Genomic DNA, 19,183 nt, shown 5'->3' with positions numbered 1-19,183 from the left:
GATATTGCAGATGTTGCAGAAATTGACAGTAAAGAACTCAGAGATCCAGCGCTGTCTCCTGCCCCTGATTTAAACACCACAACACAACAACAGGCGTAACTCACACAAACGGGTAACATGAGGCTCAGATGCTTTGGACATGTTCACATATACTGGACACAGAATGATGAAGATGGAGCTGCAGGAAGGAGGAAAAGAGGAAAAACACAGAAAAGATTCACAGATGTGGTGAAAAAGGGCACGACAGGTTCTGTTTGTTAGTTTGGTTTTTCTTTATTGCTGGACTCTACATTGTGTCTGACAGTGGAGCTGTTCTCAGAGCAGTTCACTCTGCAGCACTGACAGTCATCTGCACTTCATTCCTCTGTCTGGATGAAGCTCTCCTCTCCACCTCCCAGTAACATGGGCCAGTCAGAGCGTCTCTACACACAAGCTGCTGCTGCTTCAACCTCTCTGGATCATCAGGACACAGCTGCTCCTCTCTAAGCACACACACCGTCCTGTTTACCATCATCACCTCCACCTGCAGAGAGAAGGAGGAAGAGCAGAGGAGATAAACGAGTGTTTCCAGAGACTCTTCATCAGCTGTCAGTCAGTGATGCAGCACATCCAGTATAAAGAGCAGCAGGGACTTCAGTGCTGGGACTGTACTAGGACTCATTGTTGCTTCACTTTCTCTAATCTTTGGATTTTTATTGAAGTTGCTGAAAATGTTTTTCACTCCTAGTTTGAGTTTGGACTTTCATTCATTAGAAGAACCTTGGTGTGTCCACTCTGAGCTCTGTAGGAACCCCAACAACAAGCCCAACAATCCAGATGGACGGTTCCAGCTGTTAACTGGAGGAATTCCATCCAAACATCTGCTCTCATTAAATTCTTCCTCACCTACAGACTGTGTTCTTCACTGCTTAAACTTGGAAATGAATGCAAGTCATTGGTCAGCGTGCTGCTTTGTTCAGAGAACTGATTGGCTGTTGACAGTGTTTGATCAGAGCGTGTCAGCCGTTACTATGGTGACCATAAAGGTGAGAAACAGGAAGTGTTTGTGTCCAATCCTGTCACCATTCTCCTCTCACAGCTTCACTGAGAAGCTGCAGCTTTACAGGAAACACTGGATCTTTGTTTCATACTGACTGTGTTTAGTACAATACTGCTGACAGCACCACCCACTCACTCCATCACTCTACTGACCTCAGTTTCTCCAGTCTGTAGTCTGGACTCTGCTGAAGATCAGACAGCTGCTCCAAATTTGAATGCCACAGGTTGTTTCGTCTCAGGTCCAGCTCTCTCAGATGGGAGGGGTTGGACTTCAGTGCTGCTGCCAGATAATCACAGCTGATCTCTGACAAATCACAGCCCCTCAATCTGTATAAAGAATGAAAGATACACTAAAGGACACTCAAGGCTGGCTTGGAAAGGAATGAAGTCCATGGTGGGGATGCAGAACAAGGAGCAAAGATGAATGTGATGCTGAATCAGCAGAAGACTTGGACTCATTGGATTCCAGCTTTGATATCATTGATTTCAATGAAGAGCTTTGTGATTGTAGCAAAGGGCTGGTAGCTCTGAGAGTCCCACTGATGAGGTGTTTGTGTGGAAATCTCTTAGTGGGACCAAAGAGAGAAAAAAGCCCTGGTCCTGATGCTGTGGGAGGGAAATGATTGAAATGTGCTGTGAGGAACTGACTGGGAGATTTTCACACATTTTCCAGTCCTCCTTGGAACAACAGGAAGTTCCCAGCATATGAAAACAAAGGTTAAGTGTCCTATGGCCAGTGTTGGGGAGTAACGGAATACATGTATCCCCGTTATGTATTTAAAATACAAAATATGAGTAACTGCCGTTACAGGTACCGTTTAAAAAGGTGGTATTTAGAATACAGTTACTTTGTTGAAATAAATGGATTACACGGTGGTACTTCCCTGTTTCATATTGTGGCGGGTCAGGCCTGTTTGGGTTTTATTTGACAGCTACGTTCTGTAGTTCCAGGTGGCAGCGTTACGGTTGCCATGGTTACAGGGTGACGCTCTCTCTCTGCGTGTTTCCTGGGTGAGAGAGGCCTTTTTGTTGTTGTTGTTGTGCTAAGCTAATAGGCAGAATGCTACAGGCATAGCTCTAAAGAATGTAGCATCATAGGCAGTGTAGTCCGTGCTGCAGGGAGAATGGACTGCCATACCCGTTATGTGTCTGTGAGCGAGGGAGGGAGAAAAAGGAAAAGTACGAGCTGTCATCGAGCAAAAACGGGAGCTGGAAGCATGTAAATATAATAATAACCACTGCAGCCAAGAAGAGTGCCTGACGAGCCCAGTTGTAAGTAAGCTATTAAAACTCGACTGTACGCTGTGTTCGTGTTTTCCTCCGAAACAATAAGTTCCGTTGGAGCAGCCTTTCAACACCTCTCTCTGTCTCTTGCAAGCAGAGTTGACCCAGACAACAAAGTAAAGCTATTTTTCGGCAACGAGCCCAACACGGAACCCGTATTAGTCAGAGGTCCCTTTACTACGGTTCGGAGCCGCGGACCTTCAGTAATAGTAATTAATAAAGTATAAAAAATTATTAATAAATAAATTAATAAATAAAGTAATAAATCACATTCATGTAGTTGTAAAATGCATGATAATATGTTAAGTAATCCAAAGTATTCAGAAACATGATTAAAAAGTTATTGGTCAGTTTCTCACAGCCCGACATTTTCCAGTTATTACAGACTGAAAGATTTTTGGTTTTTTTATTTTGCAGAGAATTGGGGTTTAATTACAGTAACCTTGACTACAGATTCCTCATTCCACATACTTACTTTTAATTTTACAATAACTTACAAACATGTTTTTACAAACTCAGTGTTGGACTTGGATCAGCAGGATAAGTTGATGTTTAAAGGCATTTGAGTCTCGCTGTATGAGAGTCCAGTTATTACTCTCATTGAGTAACGTAACGGAATACGTTACAGAATACATTTTAGGGCATGTATTCTGTATTCTGTAATGGAATACATTTTAAAAGTAACCTTCCCAACACTGCCTATGGCAGTCAGTGATGATGGTGCTGTGGCCCCACCACCTCCACCTCTTTGTAAAGGAACTAACTGTAATCTGAAGCTTCAAATGGAACTAAGACTTCCTCCACTAGGTGGCAGTGTCTGACGAGAAAGTGTTAGTGTAGCTGGCCTGTAGTCAGAAACAGGAAAATGCAGGATTTGGGCTGAAATGGGGAAAAGTGGTTAGCACTACTGCCTTAAAGCAAGAAGGTTGTAGGTTGAAGCTTGTTGGTCAGCTGGGCCTTTCTGTGGAGGTTGGATGTTCTCCCACAGTCCAATGAAATGCTGCTTAGGTTCATTGGTGCTTCTAAATTGGCTGTAGGTGTGGATGTGAGAGAGTGCTTCTCTGTCTCTCTCTGTTGGCCCTGTGACGGACTGCTCACCTGTGCAGGTGGACCACACCTCTTGCCCTATGACAGCAAGGGCACAGGCTCCAGCCCTGTGAGCCTAAGCTGAGTAAACAGTTAGCAAAAATGATCCATAGATGGCCTGAAATTCCCCAGTTAGCAGTTTGGTAGATAGCTATGACATGCTAATCCCATCCAGCAGCTGTATTCTACCTTCAGATGATCTTGTCCACTTCTGTCCACTCATTCATTCATGTAAGCTTTCTAATGCAGCTTTGACTTCACAGTCTGCTTTATGAAACTCATTCTAACCCTGAATGTCAGAGTGTTCCTCCTTCTCTTTCCCATCATTCACGCTGGCAGTGGAGGAGATTTGGATGTTGGACTGTGTTTTGGATGATGTGTGTATGTTTGTGTTGGACTGCTGTCTGTAAAGCAAACACACATTTTGCTTTGGATTTCAGTGTCAGACAGACTTTAAAGTGGAATGAAGAGTTGGAGAGTTTCACAGTGAATTATCCAATGGAGGATTTTTCTTCTTCTTTGAAGGTTTGAAATGTGAACATTGTTTTGCTACAGTCAATGGACTAAACCAGAGAAGAAGAAAACAGACTTTACCATGAAGATCCCCAGTGTGGATCAGTATAATGATGTCTGCAGTTTAGTGTCAGCACAACTTTCACATCATATTCATCTCAGCACAACTAAAACATGCTGACTGACCTCAGAGTTTCAAGTTTGCATCCTGGACTCTTCAGGAAACCACACAGATGGTTCACTCCTGGATCCTGCAGCTTCTTGTTTTGACTCAGGTCCAGCTCTCTCAGATGGGAGGGGTTGGACTTCAGTGCTGCTGCCAGAAAATTACAGCTGATCTTTGACAAATCACAGTCATCCAATCTGTACAAAGAATGAAAGATGTAAGTTTATTATACAAAGTGCTTGAAATCATTCAGTGTTTCATCATCTGTTCAGAGCTGAAGAAGGTTCAGAATGTAGAAGTTTAGAAAATGGAAACTCCAAACAGCTGAAGCCAACAGGAAGCAGCTTCAAACAAACACAACAAGAGAAAAAACTCTGAATGTTTCACATTAAAGTCGTACATTTCTCATAAAAACAGGAAAAAGACTTGAAAAAGTCGTGTTTTTCCTTCCAGGAACCACAAGGCTTCCCTTTTAAAGGTGAAGTGTGAAAGAAATGGACATATTTGAAGTCCAACACCTTTTTCCAGTCACATTATTAAAGCAGACAAACTACAAGCTCATTTTCATTCCAACAAGTCATCTTCTGACCTGGACCAACAACACTGGTCTCTATGTGCAGCTGGCTGTGAGACCAGTGCTCAGGGAGCATCTACAAAGTGCAACAGTGAAAGAACATCACACACTCATTTGCTTCCAGCACTTTCACACAAACATCTACTGTCATTATTGTCACCAAACTCTGTGGATCCTTTATTGCAAATTCAAATGGGATTCAAATGGTCAGACAAAAGAGGGTTATGAGGAAATATGATGAAATGTTGTGTATTAGCAGCAAGTTATTGAATCATTTTCCTCAGAAACCAAACAAAATGATTGACAAACATGTTTTTACAAACTCAGTGTTGGACTTGGATCAGCAGGATAAGCTGATGTTTAAAGGCATTTGAGTCTCGCTGTATGAGAGTCCAGTTATTACTCAATATTTATGGATGATGTTCTTTCAGTGTTGCACTTTGTAGACGCTCCCTGAGCCTCACAGCCAGCTGCACATGGACCAGCTGACATTACCCAGCATTAGAGGCGGGTGTAAAAAAATAGATTTTCCCATTTAAATGGTTTTAATTTGAATAAAACGATGTTGATTCATTCCATCCTGAATCGATGTTTAATATAAATGTATTTTGCCATAAGCTCAGGTTAAAGCTCACAAACTATTTCAACAAGCAGCAAACAGCTAAAACAGTAAATAAGAGCAGCTAAACACACAAAGATGGAAACACAGAGCGTGGATCGTTCACTCGACGGCACGTACACGGACACGCCGTCGGGGCTGAAAGTGGACAGCTCACAGATCCTGAAGCTGCAGGTTTCATCTGTCTCCAACCAAAACTGAGTGAACCAGCAGCAAAAGAAGATCCAAACTCTGCTTCACGTTTGATAAATATGCTCATGAATTCTCTCTGACTTTGGCTGTTCCTGCCTGCACAGCTCTCTCTCTCAGTGTACTCCAAGAACAGTTTCAAACATCTGTTTCTGCATCATTCACTGTTTATTAGCCACCAGTCTGCTGTTGTGTTCAGTGCTGTCGGCCTCTGACAGTAAAGCTTCATTTCTGCTGTTCCAAGGAAACTTTTTAAAATGATGACAGATTACAAACTCTCAGCTGTGTCTGTAATCAAACCTCTGCAACTTTGCTTCACTTCAGCAGCATCAGGTCATGTTCACATGTTGATTTATGGTTTGCTTCAGTTTTTGATCAACTGCAGAATATTTTGAAGGTTATCTGCTATAAAAAGCCAGAAGAGGAAAATCTGCTTCATGTGTTTCTGTTTGATCCTCAGGGACTTTGACACAAAGGCCTCTGCTGTGATAATCACACCTCTGATCAAGTCTCAAAGTGTCACAACTGATAAATGATCAGAGTTAGAATATTTCTGACTGTCTGCTGTGTGCCGTGACCTTTGACCTGCTTAAGACAGTCAGCTGTGGATTAGTCATTGTGTCTGAATTGTGAGGAAGAACGCTACACAGTTAATCAGGGTCCCCTCTCTCTGAATCAGGAAAGGTGGGCAGGCCGCGTGTGGGCCGCGGGCCATACGTTGAGTATCACTGTTTGAAATGGGAACATTGTTCTGCTACAGTCAATGGACTAAACCAGAGAAGAAGAAAACAGACTTTACCATGAAGATCCTCAGTGTGGATCAGTATAATATCAGCCTGATGTCTCCAGTTTAGTGTCAGCACAACTTTCACATCATATTCATCTCAGCACAACTAAAACATGCTGACTGACCTCAGAGTTTCAAGTTTACATCCTGGACTCTTCAGGAAACCACACAGATGCTTCACTTCTGAATGCTTCATGTTGTTGTTACTCAGGTCCAGCTCTCTCAGATGGGAGGGGTTGGACTTCAGTGCTGCTGCCAGATAATCACAGCTGATCGTTGACAAACCACAGCCCTTCAATCTGTATAAAGAATGAAAGATGTAAGTTTATTAGACAAAATGTGAGCTTGAAATCATTCAGTGTTTCATCATCTGTTCAGAGCTGAAGAAGGTTCAGAATGTAGAAGTTTAGAAAATGGAAACTCCAAACAGCTGAAGCCAACAGGAAGCAGCTTCAAACAAACACAACAAGAGAAAAAACTCTGAATGTTTCACATTAAAGTCGTACATTTCTCATAAAAACAGGAAAAAGACTTGAAAAAGTCGTGTTTTTCCTTCCAGGAACCACAAGGCTTCACTTTTAAAGGTGAAGTGTGAAAGAAATGGACATATTTGAAGTCCAACACCTTTTTCCAGTCACATTATTAAAGCAGACAAACTACAAGCTCATTTTCATTCCAACAAGTCATCTTCTGACCTGGACTAACAACACTGGTCTCTATGTGCAGCTGGCTGTGAGACCAGTGCTCAGGGAGCGTCTACAAAGTGCTACACTGAAAGAACATCACACACTCATTTGTTTCCAGCACTTTCACACAAACATCTACTGTCATTATTGTCACCAAACTCTGTGGATCCTTTATTGCAAATTCAAATGGGATCAAATGGTCAGACAAAAGAGGGTTATGAGGAAATATGATGAAATGTTGTGTATTAGCAGCAAGTTATTGAATCATTTTCCTCAGAAACCAAACAAAATGATTGACAAACATGTTTTTACAAACTCAGTGTTGGACTTGGATCAGCAGGATAAGCTGATGTTTAAAGGCATTTGAGTCTCACTGTATGAGAGTCCAGTTATTACTCAATATTTATGGATGATGTTCTTTCAGTGTTGCACTTTGTAGACGCTCCCTGAGCCTCACAGCCAGCTGCACATGGACCAGCTGACATTACCCAGCATTAGAGGCGGGTGTAAAAAAAAATAGATTTTCCCATTTAAATGGTTTTAATTTGAATAAAACAATGTTGATTCATTCAATCCTGAATCAATGTTTAATATAAATGTATTTTGCCATAAGCTCAGGTTAAAGCTCACAAACTATTTCAACAAGCAGCAAACAGCTAAAACAGTAAATGAGAGCAGCTAAACACACAAAGATGGAAACACAGAGCGTGGATCGTTCACTCGACGGCACGTACACGGACACGCCATCGGGGCTGAAAGTGGATAGCTCACAGATCCTGAAGCTGCAGGTTTCATCTGTCTCCAACCAAAACTGAGTGAACCAGCAGCAAAAGAAGATCCAAACTCTGCTTCACATTTGATAAATATGCTCATGAATTCTCTCTGACTTTGGCTGTTCCTGCCTGCACAGCTCTCTCTCTCTCTCAGTGTACTCCAAGAACAGCTTCAAACATCTGTTTCTGCATCATTCACTGTTTATTAGCCACCAGTCTGCTGTTGTGTTCAGTGCTGTCGGCCTCTGACAGTAAAGCTTCATTTCTGCTGTTCCATGGAAACTTTTTAAAATGATGACAGATTACAAACTCTCAGCTGTGTCTGTAATCAAACCTCTGTAACTTTGCTTCACTTCAGCAGCATCAGGTCATGTTCACATGTTGATTTATGGTTTGCTTCAGTTTTTGATCAACTGCAGAATATTTTGAAGGTTATCTGCTATAAAAAGCCAGAAGAGGAAAATCTGCTTCATGTGTTTCTGTTTGATCCTCAGTGACTTTGACACAAAGGCCTCTGCTGTGATGATCACACCTCTGATCAAGTCTCACAGTGTCACAACTGATAAATGATCAGTTAGAATATTTCTGACTGTCTGCTGTGTGCCGTGACCTTTGATCTGCTAAAGAGAGTCAGCTGTGGATTATTCATTGCTGTGTCTGATACTTAGAACTGTGAGGAAGAACGCTACACAGTTAATCAGGGTCCCCTCTCTCTGAATCAGGAAAGGTGGGCAGGCCGCGGGTGGGCCGCGGGCCATACGTTGAGTATCACTGTTTGAAATGGGAACATTGTTCTGCTACAGTCAATGGACTAAACCAGAGAAGAAGAAAACAGACTTTACCATGAAGATCCTCAGTGTGGATCAGTATAATATCAACCTGATGTCTCCAGTTTAGTGTCAGCACAACTTTCACATCATATTCATCTCAGCACAACTAAAACATGCTGACTGACCTCAGAGTTTCAAGTTTACATCCTGGACTCTTCAGGAAACCACACAGATGCTTCACTCCTGGATCGTGCAGGTTGTTGTTGTTACTCAGGTCCAGCTCTCTCAGATGGGAGGGGTTGGACTTCAGTGTTGCTGCCAGATAATCACAGCTGATCTTTGACAAACCACAGCCCTTCAATCTGTATAAAGAATGAAAGATGTAAGTTTATTAGATAAAGTGTGAGCTTGAAATCAGTGTTTCATCATCTGTTCAGAGCTGAAGAAGGTTCAGAATGTAGAAGTTTAGAAAATGGAAACTCCAAACAGCTGAAGCCAACAGGAAGCAGCTTCAAACAAACACAACAAGAGAAAAAACTCTGAATGTTTCACATTAAAGTCGTACATTTCTCATAAAAACAGGAAAAAGACTTGAAAAAGTCGTGTTTTTCCTTCCAGGAACCACATGGCTTCACTTTTAAAGGTGAAGTGTGAAAGAAATGGACATATTTGAAGTCCAACACCTTTTTCCAGTCACATTATTAAAGCAGACAAACTACAAGCTCATTGTCATTCCAACAAGTCATCTTCTGACCTGGACTAACAACACTGGTCTCTATGTGCAGCTGGCTGTGAGACCAGTGCTCAGGGAGCGTCTACAAAGTGAAACACTGAAAGAACATCACACACTCATTTGTTTCCAGCACTTTCACACAAACATCTACTGTCATTATTCATATTCCTGCTCCTCTGGATTCACACGGAGCCTCTGCTCTATAATTACCCATTGCCATGGTGATTCGTAGTATGCGGCTCCATAACTCAGACTGAGCATGCTCAGAGCAGATTGGCCTGACTCTGATCAGCTGATCTGGAACAGGAAACTGTGCTATATGTACATTATTACATCTACACCTGAATCTCAACACTCACAACACTCCAGCAGGAGCAGCCATCGGCCATCAGCTGTGCAACACTCACACAAATATATCAACTGTGTTTAATATTTTGGCACGTAGATCATTTATGTGCTTCAGCTCTTCTTACATTTTACCACCAACATGTTTCAAAAGGAGTAGCTTTTACTTTGAAGGCCAGCTGTCTCTGTTTCCTGTTTTCATTGTTGGATAATGGAACAAGTCGATGCTTCAGTGCATTGAATTGTGTTACACAAAAATAAGAAAAGTTTTCACGTTGTTCAGGCAGAATCGAGCATTGAAGAATGAATTTACACATCAATAAACATTTTCATTAGAGTTAGGCAGTGAACTGCTCATGCTGCATTCAATTTATTAAACCCCTCAAAATATGACTATCCAGAGTTTGGACCGGGAAGCAGAGTTGCAGTCTTACACGCCTCTCTGCAGCCTCTCTCCTCCTGCTACCCCCCCAAAAACCCATCTCCATAGAGACTGTGTCAGCTTCCAAAAAGACAAAAAACAAACTAAAAACCAGCAACAAACAACTTAAACATAAACAATTACAAAGAAAGAACAATACAGTATCCACATCTGAACCAAAGAGTAAAACAGTGAAATGTGGATTATTAAATATTAGGTCTCTCTCCTCCAAGTCTCTGTTAGTACATGACTTAATAATTGATCAACAAATTGATTTACTCTGCCTTACAGAAACCTGGTGTCAGCAGGATGATTATGTTAGTTTAAATGAATCAACACCCCCGAGTCATTCTAACTACCAGAAATCTCGAAGCACAGGCCGAGGGGGCGGTGTGGCAGCAATTTTTCACACCAGTCTATTAATTAATGAAAGACCAAGACACACTTTTAATTCATTTGAAAGCCTGATGCTTAACATTGTCCACACCAGCTGTGAAACTCAGAAACCAGTCTTACTTGTTATCATCTATCGTCCACCTGGGCCTTACACAGAGTTTGTCTGATTTCTCAGACTTTATATCTAATTTAGTTCTGAGCTCAGATAAAATAATTATTGTGGGTGATTTTAACATCCATGTAGATGCTAAAAATGACAGCCTCAACATGGCATTTAATCTGTTATTAGACTCAATTGGTTTCTCTCAAAATGTAAAAGAACCCACCCACCACTTTAATCACACTCTAGATCTTGTTTTAACATATGGCATAGAAACTGAACATTTAACAGTGTTTCCTGAAAACCCTCTCCTGTCTGATCATTACCTGATAAGATTTACATTTACAATAATTGATTACACAGCAGTGGAGAGTAGACTTTATCAAAGTAGATGTCTTTCTGAAAGCGCTGTAACTAAGTTTAAGAATATAATCCAGCCACTGTTATCATCGTCAATGCCTTGTACCAACACAGAGCAGAGCAGCTATCTGAACGCTACCCCAACAGAGGTTGATTATTTTGTTAATAATTTCACCTCCTCACTACGTACGACTCTGGATACTGTAGCTCCAGTGAAAACTAAGGTCTCTAATCAGAAGTACCTGACTCCGTGGTATAATTCTCAAACACGTACCCTAAAGCAGATGACTCGTAATCTGGAGAGGAAATGGCGTGTCACAAATTTAGAGGATCATCATTTAGCCTGGAGAAATAGTTTGTTGCTTTATAAGAAAGCCCTATGCAAAGCCAGAACATCTTACTATTCGTCACTGATTGAAGAAAATAAGAACAACCCCAGGTTTCTCTTCAGCACTGTAGCCAGGCTGACAAAAAGTCAGAGCTCTTTTGAGCCAACCATCCCTTTAACGTTAACTAGTAATGACTTCATGAACTTCTTCACAAATAAAATTTTTATCATTAGAGAAAAAATTACTAAATAATCATCCCACAGATGTAATATTATCTACAGCTACTCTTAGTACCATTGATGTTAAGTTAGACTCTTTTTCTCCAATTGATCTTTCTGAGTTAACTTCAATAATTACTTCCTCCAAACCATCAACGTGTCTTTTAGACCCCATTCCTACAAAACTGCTCAAAGAAGTCCTGTCATTAATTAATTCTTCGATCTTAAATATGATCAACCTATCTCTAATAATCGGCTATGTACCACAGGCCTTCAAGCTGGCTGTAGTTAAACCTTTACTCAAAAAGCCATCTCTAGACCCAGCAGTCTTAGCTAATTATAGGCCAATCTCCAAACTTCCTTTCATATCAAAAATCCTTGAAAGAGTAGTTGTCAAACAGCTAACAGATCATCTGCAGAGGAATGGTTTATTTGAAGAGTTTCAGTCAGGTTTCAGAGTTCATCACAGCACAGAAACAGCTTTAGTGAAGGTTACAAGTGATCTTCTTATGGCCTCTGACAGTGGACTCATCTCTGTGCTTGTCCTGCTAGACCTTAGTGCAGCATTCGATACTGTTGACCATAATATCCCATTAGAGCGATTAGAACATGCTGTAGGTATTACAGGTACTGCACTGCAGTGGTTTGTATCATATCTATCTAATAGACTCCAATTTGTGCATGTAAATGGAGAGTCCTCTTCACACACTGAGGTTAATTATGGAGTTCCACAGGGTTCAGTGCTAGGACCAATTCTGTTTACATTATACATGCTTCCTTTAGGCAGCATCATTAGAAGACATAGCATACATTTTCACTGCTATGCAGATGACACCCAGCTCTATCTGTCCATGAAGCCAGATAACACACACCAATTAGTTAAACTGCAGGAATGTCTTAAAGACATAAAGACCTGGATGGCCTCTTTCTGCTTCTTAATTCAGATAAAACTGAGGTTATTGTACTCGGCGCTGAAAAGCTTAGAAATATGGTATCTAACCAGATTCTTACTCTGGATGGCATTACCTTGGCCTCCAGTAACACTGTGAGGAACCTTGGAGTCATTTTTGACCAGGATATGTCCTTCAACGCACATATTAAACAAATATGTAAGACTGCGTTCTTCCATTTGCGCAACATCTCTAAAATTAGAAATATCCTGTCTCAGAGTGATGCTGAAAAGCTAGTTCATGCATTTATTACTTCCAGGCTGGACTACTGCAATTCATTATTATCAGGATGTCCAAAAAACTCACTGAAAGGCCTTCAGCTAATCCAAAATGCTGCAGCAAGAATACTGACAGGGACTAGTAAGAGAGAGCATATTTCTCCTGTTTTGGCTTCCCTTCATTGGCTTCCTGTTACATCCAGAATTTAATTCAAAATCCTGCTCCTCACATACAAGGTCTTAAATAATCAGGCCCCATCTTATCTTAATGACCTTGTAGTACCATATCACCCTATTAGAGCACTTCGCTCTCGCTCTGCAGGCCTACTTGTTGTTCCTAGAGTATTTAAAAGTAGAATGGGAGGGAGAGCCTTCAGTTTTCAGGCCCCTCTTCTGTGGAACCAGCTTCCAGTTTGGATTCGGGAGACAGACACTATTCTCTACTTGTAAGATTAGGCTTAAAACTTTCCTTTTTGCTAAAGCATATAGTTAGGGCTGGACCAGGTGACCCTGAATCCTCCCTTAGTTATGCTGCAATAGACGTAGGCTGCCGGGGGATTCCCATGATGCATTGAGTTTTTCCTTTCCAGTCACCTTTCTCACTCACTATGTATTAATAGACTTCTCTGCATTGAATCATATCTGTTATTAACCTCTGTCTCTCTTCCACAGCATGTCTTTTATCATGTCTTCCTTCTCTCACCCCAACCGGTCGCAGCAGATGGACGCCCCTCACTGAGCCTGGTTCTGCCGGAGGTTTCTTCCTGTTAAAAGGGAGTTTTTCCTTCCCACTGTCGCCAAAGTGCTTGCTCATAGGGGGTCATATGATTGTTGGGTTTTTCTCTGTATCTATGAAGCGCCTTGAGGCGACTTTTGTTGTGATTTGGCGCTATATAAATAAAATTGAATTGAATTGAAGTGCATCACAAACTATTGGAATTGGATCCAACTTTGTGAAGCAGATTTCTTCTCAGCTGCTGTTTTGAACATTTCCTCATGAACTGTATTAAATTCTGTAAATGAACTGAGAACTATTTCTACATTTGAAACTATGGATTCATTCACTTCTGTACGTTAGTGTATAAATGAATGTTAGACTGGGCTCCATGGAAACACTTGGACTGGTCTCAGCTGCCTGCTTTCTGTAGTCATTCCAACAGAGTCCTTTCTCTTCTCCAGCTTCTGTTTGAAATCCTCTCACAGAGCCTGAATCCTGCTTTGTTGTCATGTTTGGGCCTGTGTTAGGCTGCTCTGCTCTGCCTCATTCACATCCTGTTGTAGTTGTTACGTAATTTATCATAACATAATTGTTGATGTAGGTTACAAATAAGTCTTATATTGATTTGAATTGAATTCGTTGTGCTATGCTGCTTTGTTCACTGTGGCTTTGCGGGCTAATGTTTGTTGTGTTTTGTAGGAAAACCAGCCTGCAAAATGCTGGAATGCGATCCAGACTGGGCACCCTCTATCAACCTGGGTCAGACCGAGTTTAAAGCTGCTACCACAGCGAGATTTGATTGGTTAAGAGAGAGAGCGAGATCCAAACAGCCGCGAAAAGCCCCACATATATGTGTGCAAGTGTTGTATTGAAGCAATCAAGTGATGAGTAACTGTTTTCCAGTATGTTGTTTTGCAATGTTTTTTTTGGTTTTTTTGCATTGTTGATTTGTTTTTCACCGAAGCAGCTAATAAAGCATAATGGAATACAATTTTTCCTCTTTCTTGTAAGATTCTATAATAGAATGAAACAATAATACCAGTTATAAATAAAGACAATAAATTGAATGAATTATATATTCATTATATATATTATATTAGATCTGAAAATGTTGTGTAATACTACAACCTGAAACAACAAATAGACGCGTTGGCCTGTACAGGAGATAAAGGAAAAAATTAACAACAGCTGTGAAATGGAATATTTCAAATCACCAGTAAACTGGACCTGGTCTTGTTGCAGGGATCTGAAGTTACTAAACATTTTGTGAGTGTATGTACTCACACTTAGGACCATATAATAATAAATATGTGCGTGATGAAAGTTGGGCAGCATGCTAACGTCCTTACTCCACTCTGTATGCTCGCATAGGTCTAACCCTTTCACTCCTTTGATTTTTTCCTCGTACTTTTTTTTGCCTTTTCGTCAAGTCTGCCTTTGTACCAACCTGCTGTGTTCTCTGTCGTTTTGTACATAACTGTTTTTGGGGCAAATAAAATGCAAGTAGGGATTAAAACCGGAGAATTAATGATTACCGGTGCTGGAAATACGAGGGCTTGATGCAGTGTTTTGATTTTGTTGCCACGGGTACCTACAAAGCAATGCGCGAAAGTCTCGTGGTCTGTCAATCTCTATTCACCACTCATCCAACGTGTGAAACCTGCTGTGAGGACAATTAAAGTGTGGCCAGAGGGGACAGACGCAGTGCTCCAGGACAGATTAAAAACACAGACTGGAATACGTTCACCCACACAGACTTGGACCAGTATGCCTTATCTGTACTAGATTATGTTAAAGTGAATTGTTAAATGTTTGTCATTTTTATGTTTACCATTTGTACATTGTTTTAACTCTGTGAAAGGAATTCTTTCTGTTCTCCCCTCCCCAGATTCGAGGTTTTGGGTGGGGGGTAGTAGTATTTTTATCACAGGCACATCCTTGTGAAGGTCTGTTTGATGTTGGTAAACTTCCTCCCCTTTGTATGGCTTCACTGTGTTATCTAGGGTGAACCATAAATTGGGTGTGGGGGAGACTACCCTCTTTATGACCAAGGATGTTCCTCCTGCTTTTATGTTATATGACCCTTTGATCAGCAGGAGAACACACACACGCACGCATACAGTGCCTTGTCTTTGTAACCAAGGGGGGTTACGTGGGGAAGGTACGTGTTGTAAACTATTGTTTATTGTGTGAACGTTGTCAATAAAAGGCAGCGAGAGAAGGCTGTCGTCGGGGGTCATTTTGTGATGAGCTGAGATACCGACGACACCTCCCTTGCAAGTAAATGGATCGATCACTGTTGCCTTGTTTTTCTTTCACGGGAATAAGTCCTGGATACAGCAGGGTCTAAGTTTAGACCCAACAGATTACATCTCCAAAACTACAGACAGTATCACCACCCAGAAATGGATCACCATGTACCCCAACCAGAAGCCTTGGATGAACCGGAATGTTCGGTACCTCCTCCTGAAGGCCCGCAACACCGCCTTCAGGTCAGGAGATGCACACGCCTACAGTACAGCCTGGGCTAAGCTAAAGAGGAGCATCAAAAAAGCCAAACACCATTACAAAAAGAAGGTAGAAGAACACTTCTCCAACTCCAACCCCTGACGTATGTGGCAAGGACTCCAGACCATTACAGACTACAGGACCACCAAACCCTCCCCTGCATCCTATGATGTCTCCTTCCTCAACGAGCTCAACAACTTTTATGCTTGTTTTGAGCGAGGGAACCCAACAACTACAACCAAAGCAGACGTGACACCGGACCACCAACCACAGACTCTCTCCCCCACCGATGTAGGAGCGGTGTTGAGCAGGATTAATGTCCACAAGGCTGCAGGTCCTGATGGCATCCCCGGGTGTGTTCTCAGAGCATATTCTGGGGAGCTTGCAGGAGTGCTGACAGACATATGCAACCTGTCCTTGGCCCACGCTGTGGTACCGGCCTGCTTCAAATCCACCTCCATCGTCCCGATACCCAAAAACTCCAACCCATCAAGCCTCAATGACTACCGCCCAGTAGCCCTCACCCTCATCATCACAAAGTGCTTAGAGCAGCTGGTCCTAGCACACTTCAAATCCTGTCTCCCCCCCACCCTGGACCCCCACCAATTTGCATACCGTCAGAACAGGAGTACAGAGGATGCAGTCTCCATCGCACAGCACTCTGTCCTCTCACACCTGGACAATAACAACACCTACGTCAGAATGCTGTTTATAGACTTCAGTTCAGCGTTCAATACAATCCTCCCCTCACAACTCATCAGGAAACTGACAGACCTGGGCATCAGTTCCCTCATGTGCAAATGGTTACTGGACTTCCTGACCAACCGCCCCCAACATGTCCGTCTGGATAACCACTGCTCATCTACAATCACAATGAACCATAAGGCTGTACCGGTACAGCCTTATGGTACCACAAGTGTACCATAAGGCTCTGTGATGAGCCCCTTCCTCTACTCCCTCTTCACCCACGACTGCAGACCTGCTGATGGTTCCAACACCATCATTAAGTTTGCAGATGACACCACGGTGATTGGCCTCATCAAAGACAGTGATGAAGTCGCCTACAGGGAGGAGGTGGATCGTCTGGCTGAATGGTGCGACACAAACAACCTGCTGACCCACATCCACCCATCTACATTAAACGGACGGCTGTGGAGCGTGTGGGCAGCTTCAAGATCCTGGGTGTCCACATCTCTGAGGATCTCATCTGGATGAACAACTGCTCCAAACTGGTCAAGAAGGCTCACCAGCGCCTCTTCTTCCTGCGGACTGAGGAAGAACCACATGTCCTCAGACATCCTGGTGAACTTCTACCGCGGCACCATCGAGAGCATCCTGACCAACTGCATAACAGTCTGGTATGGGAGCTGCTCTGCCTCGGACAGGAAGGCGTTGCAGAGAGTCATGAAAACTGCCCAGCGCATCACCGGAGCACCACTTCCTGCCATACATGACATCTACAGGAAGCGGTGTCTGAAAAGGGCTGGGGAAATTATCAAAGACCCCAGTCACCCAGCACATGGACTCTCCACCCTCCTGCCCTCTGGGAGGCGCTACAGGAGCCTCCGGATTAAGACCACCAGGTACCGGAACAGCTTCTTCCCCACAGCTGTCAGACTCCTGCACTCTGCCTCCTGATATCTGACCCACGTTAAACACATGGACTGGACATACAGACACCCACAACCACCTACACACACACAATGGATAAAAATAAACAAATGGACAACTGTACCCTCATACACATAATAATAACATGGACTGAACCACCACTCACAACCACCAGCACTTTATATAACCACTTTAGAAATTAGCCACATACTTCACTTATCTTAACTGCACTACTGTAAATTCTGTATAAACAATCATTCTGTACAATACAATAATTTTAATTCTACACTGTTTATAACTTGCACAGTTCATATTTCTGTATAGTTTTCATATTTATATCCTGTTCATAGCCTGTACATACTTATAGCATATTCATAACATACCTTCATACTGTGTACATTATAACATACCCATAATAGACCCATATTTTGTACCCTCATACCTATAACAGACCCATTTCTGTAATATATTTATATATCTATATTATTGCTAATATACATTTTATAATATATCTATATCATGGCTAAAGCACTTCTGGATGGATGCAAACTGCATCTTGTTGCCTTGTACTTGTGACATGTGCAATGACAATCAAGTTGAATTCTATTCTCTACAGCCTCATCAGTACTGACTTCATCTTCACTGACTGATGGAGCACAACATGAACATGTGGAGGCTGAAAAGCTGTCCTGTCAAACATCTCCCCGTCACCACTCCACTTCTGTCAGCCTTTAAATGAACCCTTATCAAGTCTGTCACTTCTTCAGACACATCCTGAACAATTAGGAACTAAAGAAAGTTTCAAACATCAATCAAAGATCTGAAATATAGAAAAACAACAACAGCTGCAGTCAGTGAACTCACCTCAGAGTCTCCAGTCGACAGTTTGGACTCTCCAGTCCAGCACACAGAAGCATCACTGCTGAATCCTGCAGCTTGTTCTCACTCATGTCCAGCTCTATCAGATGGGAGGACTTCAGAGCTGAGGCCACAACTTCACAGTGAGTCTTTGAGAGTCCACACTGAGTCAGTCTGCAGTGTTGGGGAATAACGGAATACAAAATATGAGTAACAGTTTAAAATGTGGTATTCAGAACATCGTTACTTTGTTGAAATAAATGGATTACACAGCAGTCTTTTTCTGTTTCATATATTAGGCTGTCCCCTCTCTATTTTTGGGAATTCCACGCCAGGGGAAACCCAAACAAAACACGCATTAAGAGGCTCTAATGCCTGTGTCTCAATCTTGCGGCCCATGTCACCTCTACTTGCAGTCCGCAAAATGAAAAATTATAATTCAAAAAACTATTTAATATGAAGGCAATAGGCAGAGTGTTACAGGCATCGCCCTAAAGAATGTAGCCTCATGGGCAGTGTAGTCCGTGCTGGAGGGAGAATGAACTGTCATACCCGTGATGTGTCTGTGAGCGAGGGAGGGAGAAAAAAGTGGTGTTGGCTGTCTGATTTGGATCGGGGATGCCTCCCTGCTACTGCGGAGCCTGGGGCGGTCTGCTTGCCTCCACCCCGGGGGAAAGGGTAACATCTCCTGGGTCTAGGTGCTGTTTCCCCCTCTGGGGGCGAGGGTACCTGGACCCGAGGTATAGAGTATGTTTGGGGAGTGTGATTGTGTGTACATGTCCATTTATGTCTATCCCTACGTTGGGTGAGTGCTAAGTATTTGTATATGTGTGCATGAGAGTGGGAATGCAAGTTTGTGTCTGTGTGTGCCTGTTTGTCTGTGTCTATATGTCAGGTCGGGTCTTAGACTCCACCTCTCTGGGAACTCCCAGG

General features: G+C 42.4%; 1 protein-coding gene across 11 annotated transcripts in view; it reads right to left on the bottom strand.

Moving 5' to 3' along the window:
- Nucleotides 1-263: 263 nt before the first annotated feature.
- Nucleotides 264-19,183, bottom strand: part of LOC146507714 (protein NLRC3-like) — a 30,407-nt gene continuing 11,487 nt past the window's right edge. For 6 of the 11 annotated variants that reach the window (XM_085177507.1, XM_085177510.1, XM_085177513.1 and 3 more), the window contains 5 exons: nt 18,257-18,424; nt 8,671-8,847; nt 6,382-6,555; nt 4,108-4,284; nt 1,040-1,365 (listed from right to left, as the gene is read on the bottom strand). In XM_085177507.1, coding sequence (XP_085033633.1) covers nt 1,179-1,365; nt 4,108-4,284; nt 6,382-6,555; nt 8,671-8,847; nt 18,257-18,424 — 883 coding nt within the window. In that variant the 3' untranslated portion in view covers nt 1,040-1,178. Of the gene's footprint in view, nt 524-1,039; nt 1,366-4,107; nt 4,285-6,381; nt 6,556-6,817; nt 8,848-18,256; nt 18,425-19,183 lie in introns of those variants that run through there. The other 5 variants (XM_085177509.1, XM_085177512.1, XM_085177516.1 and 2 more) reach the window with 5 other exon arrangements.

The sequence above is a fragment of the Neolamprologus multifasciatus genome, chromosome 11, assembly GCF_963576455.1.
Source record: "Neolamprologus multifasciatus chromosome 11, fNeoMul1.2, whole genome shotgun sequence".
Taxonomy (NCBI): Eukaryota; Metazoa; Chordata; class Actinopteri; order Cichliformes; family Cichlidae; genus Neolamprologus; species Neolamprologus multifasciatus.
This window is presented reverse-complemented; position numbering and strand designations above follow the sequence as displayed.